The sequence below is a fragment of the Amphibalanus amphitrite genome, unplaced genomic scaffold (assembly GCF_019059575.1).
Source record: "Amphibalanus amphitrite isolate SeventyFive unplaced genomic scaffold, NRLGWU_Aamphi_draft 000512F_arrow, whole genome shotgun sequence".
NCBI lineage: Eukaryota > Metazoa > Arthropoda > Thecostraca > Balanomorpha > Balanidae > Amphibalanus > Amphibalanus amphitrite.
This window is the reverse complement of record NW_024882006.1, coordinates 354,713-381,162: the sequence shown is the minus strand read 5'-3', so window position 1 is coordinate 381,162 and position 26,450 is coordinate 354,713. Positions and strand designations below refer to the sequence as shown.

The 26,450-nt window shown below is 51.9% G+C and overlaps 1 protein-coding gene across 1 annotated transcript in view; it reads left to right on the top strand.

Moving 5' to 3' along the window:
- LOC122393038 (uncharacterized protein CG3556-like) overlaps window positions 1-18,921 on the top strand; it is a 49,020-nt gene extending 30,099 nt beyond the window's left edge. The window contains exons 3-11 of the mRNA XM_043388600.1: window positions 6,067-6,265; window positions 7,188-7,286; window positions 8,470-8,573; window positions 13,252-13,398; window positions 14,909-15,066; window positions 16,227-16,404; window positions 16,651-16,852; window positions 17,670-17,824; window positions 18,246-18,921. Coding sequence (XP_043244535.1) covers window positions 6,067-6,265; window positions 7,188-7,286; window positions 8,470-8,573; window positions 13,252-13,398; window positions 14,909-15,066; window positions 16,227-16,404; window positions 16,651-16,852; window positions 17,670-17,824; window positions 18,246-18,307 — 1,304 coding nt within the window. The 3' untranslated portion in view covers window positions 18,308-18,921. The remainder of the gene's footprint in view (window positions 1-6,066; window positions 6,266-7,187; window positions 7,287-8,469; window positions 8,574-13,251; window positions 13,399-14,908; window positions 15,067-16,226; window positions 16,405-16,650; window positions 16,853-17,669; window positions 17,825-18,245) is intronic.
- Window positions 18,922-26,450: the final 7,529 nt, after the last annotated feature.

Here is a 26,450-nt window from a genome sequence, read left to right as displayed (position 1 = left end):
AAAGTACTCCATCCACCCAGTCTCATCGCTTTTGTAGTATAGGTAGGGTAGCAGTGTCAGAGACTGTGTTTGTACCAGCTGGCAGTGAGGTACTAGTGCCAGCAGTGGTCGCACTGCCAAAATGCCACTCAGGAAGTGCCAAACAGCACTATGGGATTGTTGAGGGGCATGATGGTTTTGTAAATAGCTCTGATTTGTGTGTTGCTCGTCTGGCAGTGACAGTGCAGGATGGTTCGGTGCCAGTCCGTGTTGGTAATATGTCTGAGGTAGGGGTCACACTGCACAAGGGGACGCACGTTGGTGAATTTGAGGGACTGGATGACAGTGCATTTGGTGCACCTGTGGACACAGGGACACCAGTTCAGGTTGACACTGCTGTTCAGCACCTGGAGGAGCCGCACCGCTCCCAGTTTGCTGATCTGCTCACCAGTTATCAGGATGTGTTCACTGGTCTGGGCAGGACGAATGTAGCAGAGCACACCATTCCCACTGGGGACAGCCAGCCGGTGTTTCAGGGTCCCAGGCCGACACCAGGCCACCTCGCTGACCAGGTCAAGGCTCAGCTGGATGGGCTGGTGGATGCTGGTGTGCTGGAAGAGGTAGAATCATCTCGTTGGGCTAGTCCTCTGGTGATTGTTAAGCGCCCCCACGGAGGACCGGTCAGGGTGTGCGGGGATTTTCGTAGGGTGAACCAAGTCACGGTCCCCTCTGTACAGGTGATTCCCAGGATGGATTCGAGTCTCCAAAAGCTGAGCGGCGCTGTGTGGTTCACGTCGCTTGATCTGGTGCAAGCGTATCACCAACTGCCGGTGGCAGAGAGTGATCAGGAGAAAACCACTGTGGCGACAGAGTTCGGGCTGTACAGGTACAGGACGGCACCGTATGGCCTGAAGGGGATCCCGCATTCGTTCAACAGGGCGATACGGATGGTGCTCGCAGATGTTCCGCCACATACTTACGTGCAGTACTTTGATGACCTGTTGGTGGTAAGTCGAACACTGGAGGAGATGCACACCCGTCTCGAGCGTGTGCTGGATGCACTGAGACAGTCGGGGCTCACCCTCTCCCTGGGTAAGCTAAAACTGTGTCGGAGGGATGTAAAGTTCCTGGGGTTCCAGGTCAGCGCTGCGGGTATACAGTGTGACCCGGATAAGACTAACCTGATCAAGGAGTGGCCAGCGCCCACCTCAGCCAAGGAGATCAGGGTGTTCCTCGGCTTGTGTGGCTATCTCAGACGTCACATTCGCGGGTACGCTCTGCTGGCCAAGCCACTCACCAAATTGACTGAGAAGCACAGGGTCTTCAGCTGGGGCGCAGAGCAGCAGACCGCGTTCGAGACGCTCAAGGCGGCCCTCGTTTCGGCACCAGTTCTCGCATTCCCTGTGTTCGACCTCGCAGCTCCGCCATTCCTGCTTGACACTGACGCGAGTGGGTCCGGGATTGGCGCCACTCTGATGCAAGGGGACCATGTCATCGCGTATGCGAGCCGGGCGTTGACGAAGTCCGAGCGCCAGTACAGCGTGACTAAGCGCGAGCTGCTCGCCACGGTTTGGGCAGTTCAGCATTTCCGATCGTTCCTCGTAGGCCGTCGCTTCGTTCTTCGGACTGACCACGCGGCGCTGCAGTGGCTGTTCGAGATGCAGGACGCCGAGGGTCAGATGGCGCGCTGGCAGTTCTTGCTGCGAGAGTTCGACTTCGAGGTCGTTCATCGCAAAGGTACACAACATGGGAACGCTGACGCCCTGTCCAGGTACCCGCACCCCCTCCAGACAGACGAAGTCAGGTACAGGTGGGTCTGTGTCCCTGTCGAGGAGGACCCGACACCTGAGTCGCGGATGGCTTCTGATGGGTCACATGAGGTGGCGGTGGTTTCTGATATCGCATGCCCGACTGCCGAGGAGGGTGACAGACGAGAGACAGGAGTGATCCTGCCAAGTTAAGCGGTGAAGTCCGTTGATACTGAGGTACCACTGGAAGACCGGGTATGTACTGAGCAGCCGCCACCAGAGTCTGTGGACTTGGCCGCTGCGAAGCTCCCCGCTGACGCGGCGTCCGACAGCGTGTCTCACTGTACAGCTGCGGTGGTGACGGGCCCTGCCGAGGTCGGCGTCTTGACACTGACGATGGCAGAGTTTCACAGAGAGCAGCAACGTGATGACGGCATTCGAGAGATCATGACGTGGAAGAAGCGGCGCGTGCGACCCAAACAGAATCACTTGCATTCATCAGGCGCAGCACAGTTGCTGCGCGAGTGGTCCAGACTGGTTGTCCAGGGGGACGACAAGCCTGTGTTGTACCGCCGAGTGCAGCCCGAGCGGGATGCTCCGATGTGTCTGCAGATTGTGATGCCGCAGCACTTGCGGCGGGAGCTGCTGGAGCAGAGCCACGCGGGCTTCGGCGGAGGCCACCAGGGCACAGCCAAGCTGGAGAGCATGGTGCGCCGCCAGTTCTACTGGCCGGGCCTTCAGGCCGATGTCAAGGCCTTCTGCCGACAGTGTGTGGATTGCAGTCTGCGCAAAGACCCTCCGCGTGCGCCACAGGCTTCTCTCGGGTCGCTCCAGGCCGCCGGGTTCATGGACCGTCTGGATATCGATATAGTGAGCGGTCTACCCGTCAGTGACGATGGATATCGGTACATTCTCACTTGCATAGACGCCTTCACGAGGTTCGTTTGGGCTTTCCCCCTGAAGACGCAGGAGGCGACTGAGATTGTCCAGACGCTCATGGACGGGATTGTGGCGGTCTTCGGTGTACCTAAACGGGTTCATAGTGACCAGGGGAAAAACTTCGTCGGTAAGGTGGCTTCGCTGTTCTACAAACGTTTGGGCATACATCAGAGCACCACTACTGCGTACCATCCACAAGGGAACGGGTACTGCGAGCGGAGTCACCGATTTCTGGTGGACACACTCGCCAAGCTCAGCAGAGACCACCAGCGTCAGTGGCCACGGTACGTCAGTGCCGCCGTGCTGGCGTTCAACGCGAACGCTAGCGCATCGACCGGCTTCTCGCCGTACGAGAGCGTCTTCGGCAGACCTCCGCCGCTGCCCACTGACCTCGCGTACAGTCAGGTGCGCAGTGCCGGTCTGACAGACGCTCAGGCACCGCCTGATACGCTGCAGTACCTATCCAAGCTGCAGCAGACACTGACACGCACTGACCAGCTCGTGATGCAGGCCAGCGTGGCATCACACGAGCGCAACAAACTGAGACATGACGCGAGAATCGTGGAACACACGTACGCTGTGGGGGACCGTGTGTGGATGAGGCGCCGCGCAGTGACAGGCGGTGAGGTGCGGAAGCTGGCTTCCCACTGGGAAGGTCCGTATCGTGTCGCGAAGAAACTCCGGAATTGGACTTACTCGATTGTTAAGGAGGGAGGTTCAGCTGCCATGACCGTCCATCACAACCGGCTGAAACCGTGCCGGACGGCACCAGTTCCCCTCAGAGCGGCTCCCAGGCCGCCGGTGACAGGCGGTCTGAATCCGTCCCGGGCACAACCCGCTGCACTCGGGACGACGGTGAAACAGCCAGGGGCGACCCAGTCAAGGCACCCCTCTGCCTGTGTCCAGAGACACCCCTTGAGACCCAACCCGGTTGGGGAATGGGACCAGTCAAGGCGCGGCCAACCCACTAGCCGTGCCCAGGACCGACCCTCTGCGAGCGGCGAGTCCGACTGGGACCGTGAGGGGCCTCCAAGCAGCGACACAGCAGGTACACACACTGACGAGGACACGGGGCGGCCCACCATCCATGCAGACGAAGGCATGGTGGGTTCTGCAGGGGACCAGGAAACGGCTCCCGAGAAACGTACACGTTCCGGCCGAGTAAGCCGTACCCCTACCAAACTGACAGACTTTGTAGTGGGCTGACGGTGTATGATGTTGCCTGCCGGATGGTGCGTCGATAGGGTTAGCGTTATAGTTTAAGTTGCTTGTTTCAATGTCCATGGTTAGGATATCATTGTTGTCGCGTCGCTCTGCCGTGGGTTCGTGGCTTGGGGAAGTGTTGGTTACTTTACATTGCTGCATCTGTGTGATATTTTAGGGCCCAAAATGTCGCTCGGATACACTTGTGTAAATGGCTTGTAAGTGGAAGAACCGTTTGAACCCATCTTGTAGAGTCGCCCCGCACAATATTCTCCGAACCAGATATGTAGGTAACTTTTGTTGTTGTTTCCGGGGCGGAAACTTCAGCGGAAGGGGGTATTGTAGCGAGTTGTATAATTTGGTTGCGGCGACTTATACCTGTTCCCGCCAGGGTGAATGGCGCGGCTGCGGCTGAACTGTCGTAGCGTGGGTTGTTGAAGGACGCGGGGGTCGTGAAGAGGAGGAGATTGGTGATGTGGAACGGCGGTGATGTGTTTGAGTGGATAATATAGAGGCTCGCTACCAGAACCAAAGAACGTGAAATGTATCAAGCTGAATCAGCAGTAAACACGCGTGTCCAGAGATCCAAAGAAGAAAACCCTTTACATATGCGGTGAATTTGTGTGGGTTTAAAGACGGTTTTACATAAAATTAAAGCAACAGCTCGTATTGCAGCACAGGCAGTCTCTTCATTCGCTGCCGATGACTGTTTTCGGGCGAATAGACACCTTTGATAACCAAACCCCATCCAGTGATGCGGTGACTCATCAGCGTCTCAGTCTCCATGGCCCGGGTGCCCTGCAGCTCATTATCGGTGCAGTTTGGGCGACACTACCCGGTAACTGCGGCGGTGGGCGATAAGCGGCCGCTGCTGAGCCGACAGCGGACCGATCACTATACGCCCGTCCGTCTATCGCCGCGGGGCGCCCCGCCGTTAAACGTCGGCGGCGTGAAATCACGTCAGTCGCGCGCCTCGCGCCACCTAATGGAAGTGAAATAGGGGCGACGGCTGCGCGGTGGGACGCTGTTGTCGGCAGATCGAAGCTGCGATCAGTTAAAGTGGAGCTGGCTAGAGCGGTGGACAAAATGGTCTTTGAGGCCTTGGGTAGCACTCGATGTACAAACGGAGGTAAATAGCGGGGAAACATTTTATCGAAACCGCGGAAATTTGAGACATTGGTGAACGAATTTGAATAGTTACAAGAAAATTAGGGAATTTTAATTAAGATATCACAAACAATTGTAAAGGTTCAATAAATTAGTGCTCACATGCTTTCCAAAAATGATTCTTTTCTGTCTAGAAAAACTCGGATGTCACCTGTTTTGAATGATTATGATATACCTACGAGCAGTAGAACGAGCATATACCTAAGCATATGCCTAGCATATGTACCTAAGGCTAGAATTGACGATACACACTTTCATTATAGATTTGAACTCGTAGCATATTCGTCGGCTATCTGTTGAGTATTCGACGTGCAACGATCGTCTAAGAAATTACGATACGATGCGCTGCAGCGGTAACACCCAGCATCAATAGCTTTCTCTTGCTACCGGGAAGCCTTTAAGGTTTAAGTGCTATAATTTTGTCTAGATCGCACAAAATTATATGTTTATAAAACAAATGCTGGCCTTCACTCTACCAGTGCACTTTATTTTGCATTTGGCAATGCGGGAAAACTGGCTGAATGACATTTCCAAACTGCACAGAGCGAGCATTTTGTCAAAGTTTGGGCGTAAACGACCGTATCTCGGCAAACTTCGCTCGCTCTAACATGAATTTACGTTTACTGCCAGTCCGTTGGTAGCTGCATAACTTTTCACCGCATTGGCACTGAGCATACGTGACTAAACTCTGAGATTGGTGCCTTTTGAGATAGCTCAATATGGGCCGTGACCAGAATGAAGATGCTTCTCGAGCTCGCTTCTGAATTTGGTCGCTATTGATGAAAACGTTAATATACTGCTTGACGCAAGGTCCCAATGACCTGACGGAATACCAATCTGTGTTTGGTTGCCCAAGCAGGTGCACTGAGGAATTAGATTCCAAATCCGAGCTTACACGAATTGATTTGATTCAACCTCACTCAGCCCTGCCCGACTTGATCTTCTGACCTGATCTGACCTGACCCGACCTGACCAGACCTAATCCGACCTGACACTCTGACCTGACCTCCCCGACGTTTCCCGTCCACAGAGGGCTCGGTGGCCGATGACGCGGCCGGCCGGGCGCTTTCCTGGGTGCTGGAGAGGCAGGGCGACGACCACGGCTGGGCCACAGAGTCCTCCAAGGCGGTGATCGCAGTCAACCTGGCCAACTCGACGGCGCTGAGCGGTGTCGAGAGGGAGCTCACCAGCAAACAGCTGCAGATCAACTTCCTAGTGGACATGTGGGGGTGAGTCCGGCCTCTGGTCATTGGCTGACGTCCGCACTGGCATGTGGGCGCATACTGCAGCGTGGATCGACCATGCAGTATGCGGTGTGGGAAGTAGAATGTTTTATGAGAAAGTGGGCAGTAGAAGTAGGTCAAAACACGCTTAGATTAGCTAGCATGCATTTTATCTATGTTGTTTTTTGCTTTATTGTATTGTTGCATTGCAGACTGCATTGTAGTTAATAGTTGCTTTGCATGACGCACGATGGATGTGGCGCACTAATTAGTGACTATGGGCAATAGCTTAACATAAGCTCAACAACAACCTATCTTATCTGATTCTATTAAAAAACGTCTGACTGCTCACATGCCTTAGTTTCATGTATATATTCAGTGAGTACTGAGTAAGACATCTGACAAATGATATTTGTAAATTTAGTCTCAGGTGCCGGTGACTTGACGTCATCGGCTCGAGGTTTAGCCGTCTAAATTATTTCCAGCGGGGACAAAATAGCCCGTGCTGTCGCTGGAATCTCGCAGAGATATCCCAGCGGCGCCCACCATGTAGGCTGGTCCCCTGACGCCAAGGTGGGAGCGGAACACATGGGCCCGCGTGTAGCAGGAGCAAGAGGACACTCATGGCAAAGCAGTGGTGGTGAAAAGACACACTGTTTTGCTTGGGTTTCACTTGTATTGCATAAAATCATTTAAAATGCAAATTTACAATGGCACATTGTTATTGCACCATAACCTCAAAGCATTATATGTGTGTCATACTGGCGTAAAAATGCCAAAGTTAAACCTGGCACTGATGTCTAGACTACTTTATTGGTAGATACCCCTCTACTTTTGACTTATCTGTACAGTTCTAGAAAAGTCTAGAGACTTGACTGTTTAAACGGCAATTATTGCTTTATCGCTACCAGCAATGTCGCATTACCAGCTTTCAGAAGGATGAGAAGAACTGGGGCTGTGGCCCTCGACCATCCAACATGACTGAAAATGGCACCACGACCACCCGCAAACCTTACTACATATGCAGGTAAGCAGGTGTTGCTAACATATAATTACACGAAACGAAAGAACTACATAATAGGTCATGTTACATATCATCGATGAATTTGAATTAATGTTGCTAGATCATGCAGCAACTTCCCAACTTTGAGCTGGCATATAGCTGGCAGTTTACAGCACATCATCGGTGCCATGTCTGAGCTGTGAGGGCACCACTTCCTGTCAGTGTCGGACAATTGTGCGGGAAATGGACCCGGAACTCCGGCCCCACGTCCCGGCTACACTGCAGACGGCAGACGAGCCCCCCGGGTCCAGTCCGGCGGCACTTTATTGCCCATTCCCAGACATCAACCTCACCAAGCGCCAAAGATTTCGGGGCCAATTTTCTGGCTGTTGTTAGCTTTCATTGCGGCCATTCTAACCGGATGAAACTATTAGAAGTCCATATCATTGTGGTTATTCTTGTACTCTGTTTTGGCAGTTGCATAAACGAGTAATAAATTATAGAGGCTGTGAATCTTGCTCAATCTTTATTTTATAAAGATTGATGCACACTTATTTGTGTATTGCTTGTTGTGGCATGTGCACGCGCATAAAACACCCTATGCATGACTATGGCTCTGGGATTTAATGCAGCAATGCTCCGATACCAAAGTTTATACTACCGAAGAAACTACATAAGCACGTTAGAATGTATATATCATTTGCCATGTATTACTTACATAAGTATGCGTTATGCAAGCATGTAACTAGGTTCTGTTGGAGTAGGGTATAATACTATGGTTTTTCTTATACCTCATTTTCTAGGTACCTACCGATTTTTGCCATGACTGCATTCTGTAACGATCCAGGACAACACATTTTGCTTCCACCGTATTTTACTTTGTACACTATTTTTTTAATTTGTGGAAGTACCTTAGTTCTACCTATAAAGTGTCAAATCCGTAATCACGTAACTGTAGCGTAATAAGTGTACCTAATCGTTGAATTCATATATTGCTATGTATTGGGAATGAGATCACTTGTGACATTGAACTTTCCATGCATTGTCCGCTATTTTATGCTATCAGTTGTTCAGGGACATCGGTAATAAGGTTCTAATCCAAAGAGCTGCCCTCTAACGAGTAATCTTAATTTATCGTCTCTCCTCCGTCATTTGGAGGGACTGCACCCATTTATCGACATATTTTAATTGATATTCTCTCCGTCAGTCGGAGGGACTATCCTCTAACGACGGGCCGGATCGCCGAATACGTGCTAGCCTTCGTCAGCCTCTGCTTCGACGTCCGCAGCTTCCACGGCCGCGACATGACAGGTCAGTGCGCAGGTCAGGTCAGCGACATAACAGGTCACTACGCAGGTCAGGTCAGCGACATAACAGGTCAGTGAGCAGTTCAGGTCAGTGACATGACAGGTCAGTACGCAGGTTAGATCCGCGACATGACAGGTCACTGCGCAGGTCAGGTCCGCGACTGGTCATGTCGTGCAGGTCTGGCCCACGGCCGCGGCATGATATGTCATCGGCCATGAGTTCTCAGCACAATGTCCATCAGTTCATTGCGCTGAAGCTGTGACCGGAACAGACCGATGAGTGGGTGTCAGCCCGCGGCGTGATGGGTCCAGCCGTTCAGCCGCTCTCTGCAATACGTATCTAACAGCATAAGTGGGGAATTCTTCTATTATCTGGGCAAAAGATATTTGTCCATGAAACGCAATCGGGTATTCAAGTCTGTTTCTAATTAAATTCATTGGATTGGTCATGTGAGCCTTTGTGTCTCCCGACGTAGACCATTAGAGCTTCATATCAGTTGGGGCAGGCTACTTGGGCTCGCGTCCCAGGTGAGGCGCTCATTTTCAGCCTTTTCTCCGCTCTGACTGCAGGATAATACAGTCGTCTTTTCTGCAGAGACAGCTAATATTAGAGCTGCCGTCTTCCGCGCGGCGGTCCATTAGAGCTGCCGTCTCTGCGGCAGTCCATTCCCCGAGGCAGAATTTACATGCCTGCTGATTGCGTCCCGCCAGACATGGGCGTTTGTCATGGTTAATGGTGTCATTTCGTTAGCGAGATTCCAGGCCTCCCGGCGATTTGTTCTCGTCAAGGTGAAGAATGGCAGAGGCATGCGGAGTTTGGCGACCCAATTTTTCAGCCGTGCTGCCCTTTGGTGAAATTCGCAAATTTGCGGAAACAATAGATTGCATCGTGTTAATGGTATGCAGTGCGGCCGAAAACTTCGGCATCCGGTATCAAATTACGGAACTTCATGTTCGGAAATGTTGTAATTCGTCATGTCACAAAAAGTTACAATACTATTTAGTTATAATGCTGCCAGTGTGTAACTTATTTCCCTTAGCAACGAAGCCCAACCAAACTGCATCCAGAATCAATTCAGACTAATTAAAACCTCTGATTATCTATGCTGAATTGCTGGGCCACCGACTCGATTGCCCTCGGTATCACGCCGGTCAGCTGATCGTTCCTGCCCCTGTCGTGGCCGGTGCGTGGCCCCGTCTGGTATATCGTCCCGCCGATCACCGTCGTCCGCTGTATCTCCGGCTGCTGTGTCTGACCACACGGCGCTCCGCCCTCTCCGTGTGGGCCGGCCGCCTAATCGACCCGTTCGCTGCTCGGTCAGGGGATCAGGGGTCGTCTCCGGTCCGCAGCGCGTGTCAGTGGCTAAATACTGGCCCGAGATGGGCGCGCTAGTCAGCCGGTGATTCGATCTTCACCATCGCTGCGTATGTATTTATGCCACTTCGCTAATATGATAAATGGACCTGGCCTACTCTTCTCCCTATTGTTGAGCTCCATATCAACAGCTGGCCATTTATTGAAAAATGGAAGCCTTGTAAAACCTTAAAAAGAAATATTGAAAGGTATATTAATACACCAGCAACTTAACCCTTAAACCTTAATGGTTGGAAAGAGCGATCCGTTGGGCGGTCGCTCATTAAAACGACGCTAAGCTAATAGCATTGAACCAACTGTTCCGCATCTCCTGCAGAATATCATGCTTTTGTTGCATCTGCCAAACAATGTATTTCTTTGCTTTTCATTATATTTACGTCCATCGTTCCGTCTATCCCGGCCGTCCACACTCACAGTGTCCACACTCCACACTACACACGGTCCACACTCACAGTGTGGACCGTGTGTAGTTGCACGGTCGCCGTCGTGCAACTATAACACGGCCGGCGAACAACCATAGCACGGCCGGTCGTATCTTATGTACAGCCCTCTGCAAACTGCGTGGTAGGTATTCTTTTTTCGACAAAACCGCGAATAACGCGAATACTATGCTAACGGTCACTCGGAAATCGTAACAGCAATACGCGTGAGACTCCGCACCTTAGATTGGGCTTATTTTGGTATACATTTTCCATCTAGTTTGGCAGCAACACACTCAAGTTTATATTTGCCCCCAAAACAAACTTTTGCATTTTGTTGCTACACTAGGCGTATACTTTGTTCAGTGATAGAACCAATCGAATTATCGAAGGAGTGGAGCATGGCGCATCTATATGCAATGAGATCCGACCGACTGATAACATAGCCTTTGAGTTATTATCAGTTTTGTCGAACAAAGAATACCTACCACGCAGTTTGCAGAGGGCTGTACATACATACGACCGGCCGTCGGCGTCTGTCCCGCATCATATTGGTGCCGTCGGCGGGCGGCCAGCACTTTGTCATCAGCTCTGCGTCGTCGCCTTCTGACGGCGCGTGATTGCCCCGAGCTGCAGCTGCGGCGCCCTGGTCGCCGACATATTGAGGGTAGCGGCCGACACGCCCGGCTGGCGTTCAACTGGGGGTTGAGGCAGCGGCACCTCCGCTCGGCGCGGCGACACAGCCCGATCGACCGACCGAAATGAAGCCGCCGAAAACAGGGCCGCGCGATGAATGGGTGAGCTGCCGACTGATGAACGGCTGCTGTCTCCGGGACCGGCGGCGGTCGCCGCTCTGCGGCCAGACCACTCAGCAGGACACGACTGCGGCCTTACGCAGGGGACGCTGCCGAGGCGCGTCGATTCAGGCGGAATGGCTCGGCCTGTACTGGTCACATGAACTCAACTCACTGAGGCAGCGTTAAGGTTAAGCTGCTGAGGCGCCGCGGTCGTGATAGAGCTCCGTGACCGTTAAATGTCTCCGCGGCGGCGGCTGAACAGCACCGGCTCCATTAGGGCTTCTCGGGCCGTGTTCGGCGACACCCCGATCGACCCGGGCCAGCTAAAGGCTTCAGATTTTGTCCCGATGGCTTCACCGCATCAGTTAAACGGATTTTATCCAGTAACACAAAACGTTGAATGTATTTTGCAGTCGGTGAAGCCAACTAAGCCGGTACAAGTCATGTAGCCAGTGCTGTATTTTTTCCTGTATTTCGCTGTTTTTTCTCGTTGTTTGATCGCAGCAAAGCTGTGATTCGTTAGACCAAGGTGAATCTGTTTTAATGTATCTTTCATATCGGCAGGACTACATTGCTATTCTTTTAATTAAATCGAAGGCATTCAAATAAGATTTACAGTGCTCAAATAAATACGATGGTTGTGCAGAACTGCATTTGGACAGGACCGCATTCTTTGTTGCTATGTCGTTTTTGAACACCTAACGGCTGAGCGCTGGGTCTTTCATCACCCGTGTTTGTCGCGCGTTTGATGCTGGTGAGAGTGCTGGGGAATGGCTGAATGCAGCATCGATCATCCGCCGCCTCTGCGGTGCTGCATGTGGGTGTGTGCCGGCATTGATCTTGATAAGCACGCGGCTTACAGTCCAGGCTCCGTCCGGCGATATCGTGATTATTCGTAGATGATTATTATGGCTTTGCCTCGTCGATAACCTGCACAGAAAATATAATTCGCTTTGCAAGCAATTACTTCATAAAAAATCATTGAGTTCAACATGCATATATGCCTCGTAGGCTTTCCTTTTGCCTTATTTTCTAAACCCCATAGACGACCATGTAGCCCAGATATTGTACGTCTTTCTAGAATAGATTGTCATTCGGAACAGAAACCAGTCAGGCTGAATCAGCAATCAACCACACACATCATTCGGAATTGCCGCGAGTTGCTGCGGCCGCCAGCGATAAAGAGCGACTGTCTCGTAGCGCCGGCGTTCGGCCGACTGCTCTGTGTTGTATGAGCGGCGTATTTCGTGGCTAACGAAGCCGGGAAGCGTCTGGTCGCCGGCCGGGCCGCTGCAGTCCCGAGGACGGGGCCGTGGCGGACCGATACGGGGCAGCTGATGACGAGTTACGAGCGCCACACGTCTCAGATCGGTCGGACAGAGGCAGACGGCCCGGCCCGATCGGAGGCGGGATGTGCGGAGACCGCGCTCCGGGTGGCCGGCTTTTGGTAACCGGATGTCCCAGTGACGTATGGCAGGTCGCACCAGACCAACTGCAGGAGTCATTGTAAAGATATTTCATATAATAATAAAGACATTTGGGTGGTCAATTTGCATACATTTAAACATTTTCCTTTACTATTCTGATGCATCTGTTGTGGGGAATTACTATATGAAACTTTGGCTGCCTTCTTGTAATCACATTTCGATTTATATGCAAGTCTTACATAACCTCGTTTGACGTTAGTAGCCATTTACCCAGCGTGGAGCGTCGCGAAAGTTGCCAGAGATAGCCCTGATTTATTCTCAAGAGGCGTTAAATGGCCCATAGTCCCTAACGTTAATCAACACGGCACACCGTGAGATAGCCTTTATCCGACCACTGGAGGGCGCTACAGTGGATTATGCGGTTACCAACCGGAGTCAGAAACGCCGACGAGCAGTCGGCTGCCGCCCTTAAAAACTAACCCACTCGAAACAAAATATCTCTTGTCTCTCATGTAGATTTCTAACCTCACCGGCTGAAGTGACCCGTGGACCGTGGACCGTCTGTTCAGCCCGCCTCCCGTGCCCCGCTGGCCGGACTCCCGGTCCCTCCGTTCCTCCCCGCCGCACCCCAGTGGCGCTGACCAGTACTCTGGTGCTCCGACAGCGATTCTCCAGCACCACCCGGGCGTCATGGACTATGAGTCGGCGTTCGTGGTGCTGGCCACGTGTGCGGCCGGCGCCCCGGTCCGGAGGCGCAGCTACAGCAAGCTGATGACGGTGGCGCACGACCCCAACGACCTGCACGGCACAGGTCAGTCCGCCCGGCACAGGTCAGTCCGCAGCCACCACAGCACTGGTCAGTCAGCAGCCAGCACAGCACTGGTCAGTCAGCAGCCAGCACAGGTTAGAGTCAGAGAACCACAGGTCAGAGTCTGCCCGGAGCTCACGGCCGATAGACGTAACTGGGCGGCTTGAACGCCACCGATTGGTGACCTTTACGGTAATAAGGGTTAGAAGAGCTGTTAAAGGTCGGTGGGCCTGCCTAGAGGAACAGTAACGCGTGTTTCGCCAAAGAGAGAGGGCAAACGTTCTATAAAACGTTTCCGCTGGACCAAAGGGGTCCTAAATGTAAATATTCATAATCTTCTGCTTCACGAGCTCCTTTTCTCAAATTCTTTATCCATGAAGAAGATTTAGTGAACTCAGCTCTGAACCGTTGAAGCAGACGCTGAATCCGGCAGTAAAACAGCCCTGAAGGAATGCTCGGCTATGACCGACCAAACGGTCTTGTTGGACTTGAAACGTCATTCTTTCATAATCCTTGAACTCCTCAGCGAAGTCATATTTCAATCCGCTTAGTGCTGAATATGGATGCTATGGTAATACAGCAGATGATTATATTGGATATGAAAATCAGTGTTCACCGTCCAGTTAAATCAGAATCTAACGCGTGGTAGTGTCATGTGCCATTCGCATTAAATGGCGGCGTTAATCGTGCTTTACGGGCAGGGTGTGGTCTCGTTTTGAACGGGCGTTTCCAGGCTCTGTTTGGATTTGCAATTGCCACTTGCCGTGATGGGGTCACCGACCGGGCCATCAACATTTATAGGGCAGCGTGCCGAATCCAATTCCGTTGAGAATGGTGGTCGCATCTGGACCCATGCGGGCCTCATGAATACCGCTGTGGTATTGTAAAATTTCTCAGACTCTACCTGCCTGGTATATGAAAAGCACATCTGAAAAAGTTTCTGCTTTCATTACATTACGTTGTGTCTGCGGGAGAGGCGGAATGTGACGGAGGGCACATGTCGTTTTCACAAGTTTGAGAATGTCATGTCATTACCTGCCGATCATAACTCTTCTGACATGTATTTCAGTTATGGTGTACGTCAAAGTCTAGTCTCCCGCTGCAGACGCTCTGGCCCTGTCCTTGCTTGCGCTGCGCTGTGTGTCTGTCTGTCCGTCTGTCTGTGTGTCTGTCTGTGTGTCGGTCTGTCTGTCTGTCTGTCTGTCTGTCTGTCTGTCTGTCTGTCTGTCTGTCTGTCTGACACTGTCCTGTCTGCCCTGTCCATTCCAGACACTCTGGCCCTGTCGTGCTGGCCCTGCGTGTCGTGTCTTTCTGTTCCTGTCTGTTTGTCTGACACTATGTATTGTTTCAGACACTCTGGCCCTGTCCGTGCTGGCGCTGCCCTGCGTGTCTTTCTGTTTCTGTCTGTTTGACACTATGTATTGTTCCAGACATTCTCGCCCTGTCCGTGCTGGCGCTGCCCTGCGTGTCTTTCTGTTTCTGTCTGTTTGTCTGACGCTATGTATTGTTCCAGACACCCTCGCCCTGTCCGTCCTGGCACTGCGCTGTGTGGCCGAGACCACTAGTCGCAGTGTGGACCGCCACCTTAGCGGCCCGATTGCCGCCCTGGTCACCCGACAGGAGGCGGACGGCGGCTTCGGCAACTTCCACTCCACCCTGCTAGCCGTGCAGGTGGGACATGGGACGCTCAGTGGGACAGGGGACACACGTGGGACAGGGGACGCTCAGTGGGACAGAGGGCACACGTGGGATAGGGGACGCTCAGCGGGACAGGAGACGCTCAGTGGGACAGGGGACGCTCAGTGGGACAGGAGACGCTGAGTGGGACAGGGGAAGCTCAGTGGGACAGGATCTGCACGTCCAGTTGGAAAGGGTCCACAATCAAGCGTTTTACTTAGCTTCAGTTTTCGACACAAGCTATACTCGTAGTATTTTCATTTCGACGGTGAAAAACCGTGGTCAGTATGCAGCTTGGCGTGCCAAGCTTGTCAGCTAAGTGGTATCGATCACGTTGGCTATCCTCCTAGCTGTTATGGAGCTAGCTTCCTGGCTTTGATAATGATACCCTTGTGTCTGAATCGGGGTTGATAGCGACTTAGGTGTGAGGGCAACCTAAAAGTTGTATGTTAAAGTGGCCATTTGACTGGCAAAACGTAGTAACTTATCATTCAGACGTGCATGTACTTTCGTGATGAACTCAAAGGTATAATCAGAGGATGTTAACACTGAGGGACTCAGTTGTCAAACATTTCATGACTTCACTGTCTTGGTTTCGGTTATATCCGAGAAACTAAACCAGCTTCATTTCCGTTCCTTCGCTTATCATCAATCTATGCATATGTATTTGTTGTCCATGCAAGCCGATCTCCCATTGCGAAATGCCCGGCTCGCGGTCGATGAGCGCATTGCATGGCACTCCACACGCGACACCACCAGTGTTTGGAGTGAGCGTACCACAGAGTGACGCAAGAGTTGACCGTCTTACTGCGCCTGTCCGTTGGGAAACCGACCACCGCCCGTCCCAGCCATAAACACACACGGGCCAGTCGGTCCGCGGAGACTCACTTCCTTGTGGCGTGAGCTGCGACCACATTTCTCCGACCTGCGCCGCTGACTGGTGCCAGAACTGCTCCATTTCGTCACTTGCCGTTTCACGCGACAAAGGCAAGGAAGTGTCAAAGGTCATAGTGACCTGGGCCGGCATTTATGCAAAATATGTATCACAATGAATTTGGGAAAGAAATCTTTGTAGGTGGGAATGACAATTGAAACGTCTTCCCAGCTGATCTCCGCGCCCGAGTCTCGCTCTGACCGCCTCCCCCTGCCGGCAGGCGCTGCGGTTGGAGCGGGAGCAGGGCTGGAACGAGTCGGCGGCCGTGGCCTATCTGCTCTCTCACCAGCAGGAGGACGGCTCGTTCGGTAACCTGTTCGACACGACTCAGGTGCTGCCCGTGCTGCTGGGCCGCACACTGCTGAATGTCACCACCACCGACTGCCACCGGGACGGCGGTGAGAGGGGTGCGCTGGGGGACAGAGTCGAGCGCGCGGCGCCGGCGTCGGCTGTAGCTGGGAGGGGGAGTTCCTGCAGCTGATTAAGACGGGCCTCGGCTGAGTCAGGTGTATTTCTGAGTGCCTATGCGTTAGCAGTATATCATCTGAATGAATGGAGGAGCAGGCTGACGCTATTAGGGCTACGATCTCGCATCAAGTGCCACCTGGCGACCTGACGAAAACGGGCTTGTCTCCTGTCGGCAGGGGGCGCTGAGGTGACGGAGGATCCACCGACGGTGCCGCCACCTACCACTACAGCAGCGCCACCTACGCTGATCAACTTCACCCTGTGGCTGTGGGTGGGCCCCGACGTGAACAAGACGTTCAGTCAGGCGTTGACCATCCCGCAGAATACCAGCCTCTTCGACGCCATGAAACTGGCCGCCGAGCGTGACAGCAACTTCGAGTGAGTGCAGTCAGTGGGGTCAGAGGGCATCAGTTCAGCTCCCGCCGAACTAGGTCAGGTCGAGGTGTCAAAATAAAATTTGGCCGACCTAACGAAAGACAAGTTCTGCATGAATTTCATCACCTTTCGCTACGTAATTTGAAGCGTCTGGTGCGGATCTTTTCGACTTGTTATGCTCAGCTAGAAATGCAGATGCCTAAATATTTTGGATCATTATTTCACCATGATGTTGAGTGTTGACAGTCCTACGCCAAGCCCCATCTAACGACCATCGACAGCGCGGTAAACGTATTTCGACTGGATATCAAATGACCGCTGTTGTTGTTCGAACTCTTTCCTAACATCCGAAAACAAGTGATCGCGGTATTTTACAAGCGGCTGAGTGGCAGCTAATGTGTGCTCTCTCGGCCGCATACTCTCACCCACACCTGTTACTGTTTATCTGCGCTGACTAGCGCCTCAACTGGTAACCTCTGAGGAATGGCAGAGATGCAGGATGTTTTGATACTTAGCGTCTTGCTGGACTTCACCAGGTGCTGCTGAATACGATATGTTTGTAGATACCTACATCCCGGTGCAGTGCCGTTCCCATGCTGAGGCTTGTTGATTGGTGGTGGTTCATTTCAACACCCAACGGGCAGAAATTTGAGTTTATGTGTTTAAAGAGCTTACCCCCTTTACACACATATTTGATATGTTATCATCTCTTGCTCATAAGACCATAGAACATAAGAAGCAAAGGCATAGCGCAATTTCACTACCCTAAAAGGATATCTTTCTCGCACTAATCTCTCCTGCCGCTTCCCCTCATATTCAGGTTTTCTGCCACGGTCTGGCCCAACGGGCACTACATCCACACGATCGGCGGCGTCCACGAACAGAAGGTGGGCTACATGTTCTGGCTGCTCTACCGACTGAAGGCGTCTCCGAACGTCGAGAGCAAGCCGGTCAACACACAGCTCTCCGCCACCGGTGAGGGACGGAATCATAACGCACTCGAGTGCTGCAGGGAGTGTTGGAGGTAGCTACCAACACTTGGGTGACTATAATAGAATAGGTTTTTGACTAGTCTGTGTGTACATTTATTTAATGGAAGTAAATGACAAAAGTCAAATCGTTTTACAAACGGATTGCACTGATAATTTACTGGCTCATGTATCTCCGGTTGTGCTTACCTGTGACTTCTGAAATGTCGTGATATTCAAACATTGCGACAGAAAGCGCTGCATAATTTGCCGACCTAGCTGGTTAACTTTTAACGTTTCCGTCCGCCTATAAGTCACATTGTAATGTGTTGTGCGACATTTCCCGTAACACGCTCGGCACCTTCTACCATAGCATTGGTAGGATGCGTATAACGCTGAGCCGCCGTTCACCGTGTCCTGGTTTGCAGGCGTGGATGACGTGTTCCCCGAGGAGGGCGAACACATCCTGTTCTGGTACAAGAAAATATAACCAGCCAATCTTCCATGGACGCAGCGATAGCCGTGCTAAACGTCGAGCTTCTGTCGACGACTGTGACGAGCGAGTGTGGTTGACGGTCAGCGGTCAGCGCCGGCGGCGGTCGGCCCGCAGGGGAGCCCCGGGTCTGGGGACCGGGGACGTGGGGGCGTGGTACGGACCTGACGCCTGTGTACAGAGTGTGGCAGTGAGTCAGTGAGGCGCCGCCACTGCGATCAGTGTGATGCAGTTGTGATGGGATGTGTGCCGAGCGGTGTGGCCGTCTTCTCCGTGTCAGTCGTGACGAGAGGGCGTGGGATGCGATGGGAGCGCAATACGACGATTTTGCGATACTGGAGGGCGATAAAATTGGCGCGGGCGCTACGGAGGCATAATAGTGGATTGTTTTGTAGTTGTGATGTTTCGATTGTGAAGCGAGCTTAGCTTGACGTTTGGTGAAATTATACGTCCGACTACTATTCAAGTTACTGGAAAATGGTCGCAAAAGGCGAACTTTAAACATTCCTTATTATGTATCTAGCGTGCCGCTTACGTAATATCTTCGTAACTGTTGTTATGATAACGATGGTTGCACTGGATGTCATCTGATAAACATTGTTCATACATAATGTTTTTTATAATCGTCTGAAGAAGAAGCTTACCATGCAACGATTTTCCATTTTTGAATGGCTATTAAAAGATAATTATTAGATAACGCCAGCGCATTACAGTGAGCACGATTATTATCAGAAAGATAGAACAAAAAACGTACGGAAAGTATACAGTAGCCGTTTTTACGACATCTATCTGGTACACATTTGGTGCACATCGGTGCATGTTTGGTCGAGTTAGGTTCATTTTGCTTGTTAAAAGTTAGCAGTCTGGATTGCACAGTTGCTTATATGCCTGATTTTTCAAATTATCAGTCATTATTTTCGATTAAAACACTGAAGTAAATTCATGATATGAGATAATTGTTCGCCGAACAACCCGTCGTGAGAACGGCTAGCGTAAACGGAACGTTGCCAATCTGGCAGATTGTCGCACTGCTACCAGTTCAATTGTTCCAATTTCCAATTTGACACCTATAAGATCTACATATTATGTATATGCTTATATATATGCTCTATATTGTTAACATCACAGGACAAAGACTTTAACTAATGATAATGCAGTTGCACATTTCGACCTGCACGCGAGAGCGTCCGTCGCTGACCGGCGCTCCACCAGCTCTCCCCCGGCCGAGCCACGGCCAGTCGGCGTCACCTTGCCCACGTGACCGCCGCGGGGCAGGTCGGCCGCCGGCCTCCCCACGCGGCCGGCTCGACGCCGGTCGCCGGCTGCCGGCCGCGTCGGCCCAGCGTCAGTTCATACATACTGCACTACAATATCTTTTATACATAAGTCTCTAAATGTAAATATCTACCGAGACCTCAGTTCATGACCAGGAATCACTAATGTGTTTGAAATCGCGGTTGCGTTAAACCAAGTGTTCTTTGTAAAACCTTTTTTCGTTTCTTAGGATCACTTACATGTGAAGGTTTGTTGCGGCCAATCGGCTCCAGAGCTGGATCCAGCCGTGGCAGCCAATCAGTCCCCTCCCTCGTCGTCCGTGAGTCGACCGCGGCCGAGTTGGCTCGCCGAACCATTAGAGGCCGCCGCAGCGGGCGTGGTACGGCCGGCGGCGCCGTCAGGCGAGCGGCAGATAATCCGGCCTTTTGCCGGTCCCGCTCGGCGGCGGCGGCGCTCGGCGGCTCCATTAGGGCGGCTCGCCGGCACGCCAGGTCACCGAGTCACCGAGAGAGGTGCGTGACACGACTCACCGAGCCGAGCGGCTGTCAGCGAGTCCCGGCTCAGACCCCACTGAGCCGCCAGTGCGGCAGAGGACACGTGCCCCACCGGCGCTGCCGCGCTCAGCCGGACTTAGAGCGGAGCGCACAGGCAGTGCGTAATTAAGTTGTCGGCGACGTGAACCGATCAGAGCAAGATCCCGGACCTGCGAGTCATTTACCTGTCGGATAAGAGATATACGTCCCTTAGCAAATGCGCAATAGCCCTCCAAGAAACCTCGCCGGGAGAGCGAGCTTGGCCTGGTGACTGACTCGCTAGAAAGATGGGTCGCGGGTGCTACAGGATGTTAGGGGCGGTGGCTTATTGCGTGCCCACTGACCAATTATCAGCACCCTGCTCATGTAGCCCGGTGCGAAGCCTTCAATCACGTTCCACGAGTGGCACCTCTCGCGCCATCGATCCGTTTCCGCTGGCCGTGGGAACTGCGTCCGTATTCGTTTCCCAGTGTTGCGTGAGGCGGAGGCTGACATGCCCTCTGCCGCCGGCGGCGCGGGACACGTGCGCGCGCGCAGTGCTTACCGCATAGTTAGCCGAGCACGCGGAAAAATCGCAGCCCATCGCGGCGTCCGGGGTCACGCAACAGGAAGGGGTGGCTCTTGGCCTCCACTTTGGCAGTGTATGAGCGTGAGAACACGCGGGGTGTTTATTTGAAATGCTGACATGTTGTTCTAACATGCATGGAATATTGTCCACCTTACATAGCTTAGTGAAACTTCGGTCGCTTACAACCGATCCGCGACACATTGCCGTTCAGTAAATACAAATAAACGCATCTGTTGGTGGCTTTCATGACGGACCTAAGGTCGACATTTACTATACAAACTAACAGGGCTATCTTCATTGAAAAAAGCATACATATACACGGGCTGTTAAGTGTTAGATAGCATTCATTATAAATATTATAGATCATAGTTCCATACATCATACATGAAGCAAATATATATATAAGAAAAGGTTTAGGTGTAGCCTGTTGCTCATAGCATATTGTAAAGTTAAGATGGAATTGATAATTATATTTCGACCACGGGTCCTCATCACATACATGTAGCAAGGCTGTAGAAAGAGTCTAATGCCTGAAACAGACTCTTTCCGCAGTCAGGAAATCGCATGCGAGAGCCTATTCAAATACATGGAAGCACGCTCGCATCAATCGCACGCACCTCCCGCAAGCGATTGATGCGAGAAGAATTATAATGTATTTGAATAGGCTCTCGCATGCGATTTCCTGAACGCAAAAAGAGTCTGTTTCAGCCTTTAATAAACAACGGCGCACATCCGGACTATGTATAAAGAAAACTAAAGAAAAACATTTCACTCCAATTTCAAACCTTTGCTGCCGTAATTTAACCACATCTGCACCAAATAGGTGGTTACCACTAACCAGATAAGATAACCCGTCGGGAAACTGTCCTTAGTCCGTCGCCTCAGCGCCGACGCCTAGGTAGTAGGTAGGTCCTATGTGCAAGTGTGGAGCTTTGCGGCACAGCATATTCAGTCACTGGACACTATAGAGAAGACAGAAATGATTCTCATTTCTCACAGGCGCTACTACCGAACCATGTGGTGCAGCAAAGTGCAAACTTTCAGCCCAGGAGTCAGAATAGGCTGATATCTAGCGGTTAAAAATGATGCTACGGAGCCTTGCGGCACAGCATGTTCAGGCGCTGGATACTAGAGTCATCTATTGGTCACAGGCGCTACTACAGAGCCGTGCGGCACAGCAGGATTTCAGGCGTCAGACTAGCCTGACATCTAGCGGCTGCAGGTGCTACTAGAGTCTTGCGGTACAGTATGATTTCAGGCGTCAGACTAGCTTGACATCTAGCGGTTACAGGTGCTACTACAGAGCCTTGCGGCACAGTTTATCCTTCAGGCGTCGGACTAAGCTGATATCTAGCGGCTAAATGTGCTACTATTGAGCCTTGCGGGCTGCGACACAGTACGCCCTCAGGCGTCAGACGAATTAGGCTGACTGAGCGGCTGCAAGTGTAACTACTGAGCCTTGCGGCACAGCATGGTTTCTGATCAGGCGCTGCACTGACGGACGTCTAGCGGCCACGGGTGCTACTCTACAGATCATAGCGGCACAGCATGAATGGGTACCTACTGGGCAGACATCAACACGAAAATGTCCATCGGCGCAGGCCGCAGATCCTCAAACCATCCACACACAACTGATCGGCTTATGGTATACAGTGTGAAAAGATCAAAGATAAGAATCAGACGCATTAATTTTGCAATTCCGTCAGATACACCGAGCTCATTCCAGTACTCGGAGCAAATCGTAATTCTGATGTCGCTCTATGCAAAACTCGTCCCGAGACGCAAATCCACGCTGCAAAATCTAGGCAAAGCCACGTTGACCCGTCACCCGACTTTGCCCACTCCGGCATTGTGATCTGATTTTGAATGACAGTTACGTATGTATATACCTAAACGTAGCGTAGAAAGGTGCTAGCCGTCTCTTTCTATGTAATGGCTAAATCGTGGCCGGTCCTTCGAGTTAGGAGTGGTTACGCAAGGTTCTGGCTCAGGCAAATTTGAGTCCGTATTATTTCTGTACTGCATTCGCACCAATCAACAGCCGGTATCCACTCATAGAACTGCTGGCGGAGTGTCTCTCCTTGTCTTCCCTCTCCTCACCAGCCTCCTCTCCCGGAGTCGCCTGCGCCCCTCCCCCCCGCTATCACCACTCTGTCCGCGGTGAGGGGGAGGGGACGGGGATGGGCGGGGGTCAGCGCGACTGGTCAGCGCGTTAGCCCGGCCGACATCGCTCCAAGTAATGGGTCATCAGTGTGTTGACGCACGGCGCCGAGTGCTGGGTAATGGTTTTGCCAACACCCGCCGTATACGTCGGCCGCGGCAGATGACTCTGCAAATGTTTGAGCAGAAGTTAGTCGGCACACGGCCCGGAGCGATCAGGAACAGGATATCCCGCGGCCCTGTCCGGCGGCTCGGTCTCTCGTCTGCGGAGGGCAGCAACGGATAAGGGGCCGGTCCGCAGAAACTGGATGGAGACGCGCCATCGAGGTAAATGGCTAAATTTGTGCGCATAAAGTAACCTGTACGAGTATTTTGAGTGTTTCATCAATGCGTGTAAATATATGCAAGTAAAACCTATGATATGATTTCAAGACTTCAGGCTCACGAATACGAACTGCAAGTAGCCATTCAAGTATTCGTGTTCAAGAGTTGTAACATCCTAGAATGATGTTTTGATCAGCCCTTCTTGCACCAGGAGGAAATGTTCTTTTTACTGATTCGTTTTTCAGTACATACGAGTATAAGGCCACTACTGTCAAATCCTTCCACATCTCCATCAGCCTTAGATTTCTAAATCGCACTCTATAGCAGTATCTAAATGGCGGCTGGGTTGAGACGGCTAATTCGCTGTAGAAGCCGCCGATTTGCCAGTGGTCTCATCCCGCGCTGTGGAAGGTGGGGAGGCGACCGGGCCGGCGCCGGCTCCGAACGGACTTCGGACCGGCTCCGGACGGGCTCCGGGCCGGCGCCGGCTCCAGACCAGCTCCGGGCCGGCTCCGGGCCCGCTCCGGTCCGGCTCCGGGAGGAATTCCCGCCGCGTCGCCGGCCGGTGGTTATTCGGCTCCGATTGGGCGCCACTGGACCGGAAGGCGGACGCCAATCCTCCTCTGATTGCTCTTATCTCAACAGGCTTTCATAAGAGCTAATAACGCGGAAAATGGTGGCCAAAAAGGCGGCGTGCTGTGGCCGCAAAATCAGCCAACTATGTGTGCAGCCTCGTCAGCAGAGCGCCGGAGAGCTCAGCTGAGCTGGGAGAGAGCCGGGCTGCCTCTGGGGAGGGACCCAGGGCGATGGCGTCCCAGAGAGCTGGGCTGCCTCTGGGGTGGCAGTGCAGTGGGCCTAGGGTGGTAAAAGAAATGGATGTAGCTTGAGCTGGCTGCGGAATCTAATGATGAATTGAATGTGCATGGATGTTAGCTTTTGATTTTTCAAATATATCTTTGTTTGGCTTTTCATCTGTTGACGAAGCGATATTTCATTCGCTTTCTAAATTAAAGATACCATCATCAAATCCTCAGCATTCTTCGGCATATTTAGTTATTATTGGCACGTACACTGTTTACCTGTAACCTAACCCAAACACGTGTCTTTTCTGAATATGGACCCCCTATTGATACCAACAATGTTTCCTGTTTGACGCCTGTGGTGACTGCCGAGGCCGACCCGCCGTGACCTATAGGTACAGCAGACCACGACGTTTCCCCATCACTCAGACTAACTGCACTCCGGAGCGACATGGCCCGGCCCATAAGGCGCCTGGCAGCCTCTGGCTGGCCGGAAAAGCGCCCTTACCGCGTGTCGACGTGCGAAGCTCATCACGGGGGGGCGGCACGTGCGGGCGGCGGGCCGGCGGCGGCCATACCGCTGCCGTCTGTCTGCGGCCCGTGACGAATGCCCGCCCAGACAAACACCGAAGACGAACCTCTCTGACCTCCCCCTCCCTCTTCCAAGGGAGGTGGGTCAGCGAAACAGGACGACGAAAGGCTGGGAGGGAGCCAGAGGAACGAGGAGAGAAACAGGATAAACACTACTGTACGGCATTAAAATGGAATACGTGTTTTACCGAATATTGTCATTACTAGGACGTGGTTATATCAGTGGAACAATGCAGTAGGGTTTCATCTATCCGTTTCCTTTTGTCTTGTCACTTGCATCGTAGAAGGAAAACTCAATAAATTAAATAGTTAAGAGATGGTTGTGGCTGGTTTCTGGCTTAACAAGACGCTAAAAAGTGAAATAGAAAATTATGTCTTTTCTCCGCACGTTCCGGCGTTGACATCATTACGAACATCTTCCAAAAGTGTGCAATGTTGGGGTCACTGCGAGCAGAGAAGTATCATCCGCGTACCAAAGGATTCATGAATCATGCTTAGCGCAACAATGCTAACATTTCTCTAACCACTAGGTTACAGCCGTGCCGATGGACCCAGAGATCATGGATGTACTTACATACTTGCATCATATCTAAAGAATTTAAATCCGGACAGACTTGACTAAACGGTAACCTACCGTCAAACCCGTCAGTTTACTGGCTTAAGTGTCGGGCGTAGGTTTTTGCATTTCTGCATGTTCATACCGGAATTTCTATGCTGAGGCTAGCGACGCGTTCTGCTCGTTTTTTGTGATCTTTAACCCGCGCATGATTGGGGCAGGGCTCCACAGAGCGCCCTTTCCCGTTTTTCTGCAATATCTTCTGAACCGCCGGTCCTGAAGCTCAGTTGGTAGAGCGTTGGACTCCGCGTGGTGAGAGCACGCGTTCCCGGTTACAACTGTCCGGGTTCTAAGCGCGACGGGCGCTTGCCATTTATGGGCTTCCTGACAGGTATGGTTGCGGTTGGTGGCAGGTCGTAGCCAGGCGAAGTCAGTGAGGGGACCGGCCGTGCGCGGCTATGTGCGCACGTTAAACTTTGGACTCTAAATTCTGCCATAGAACTGGAATTGTGCGATCCGAGGGTAGAGGGCAGGGTCACCACAACAAGCTTTGCTTAGCGGTGGCTCTGTCCTTGTGAATCCTTCCTATCAAAAGTTTCGGACTAAATTTATATATAAAAAAAAACGCTGGACATGTCAACACGAAACTTGCAGTAGCTCCGGCTGCATCCATGTGACACGGGCCCAATCTTACTAATGCGCTAAATAGGATATGACCGCACTGGCTAGAGTTACCGGCAATAATATCAGCGGTATTATTTTTATTTACGCTCAGCTAATCTTGTCAAATGAGTTAAATGACGTGAATGGTTATAAGTGTTGCCTGTACGAATTAATAAGTGAATGTGGAATAGTTGTGAATGCTAGCAAATGCCGTGAATTCACGGCATTTAGTAAGATTGGGCCGTATCCAAAGGAAACTTTCGTAGCTGCCATAGATCGGCCGAAAATGACGTCAGAGTGACGTCATGTCGGCCGATTTTGATGCAAAATTTTAAACTACGGCAATCGCTCCCAAAAGCTCAGTTTTAGGCTAGAGCAAATTTATTTTCATGATAGTACTCAAAATACACAGGGCTATCAAACAGCTCTCTAGGATTTTCAAAATGGTGAGAAAGAAAAACTAAAAATTTCCCTACAAAATCTAAAACCAGTAAAACGCCTTTTGGGCGAAGAACGAGCGAGCGAGATAGTGAGCCCTGCACGTGCGGAAGGGCGAGAGGGTGCTTCCAACGGGCTTGCGCAAAGCACCCTTCTAACTGGTCGCTAGTGGTGTGCCAAATTTGAACGCAATCGGCCCAGCCGTTCCTGAGATCTGGAAGCGGCATTCTGC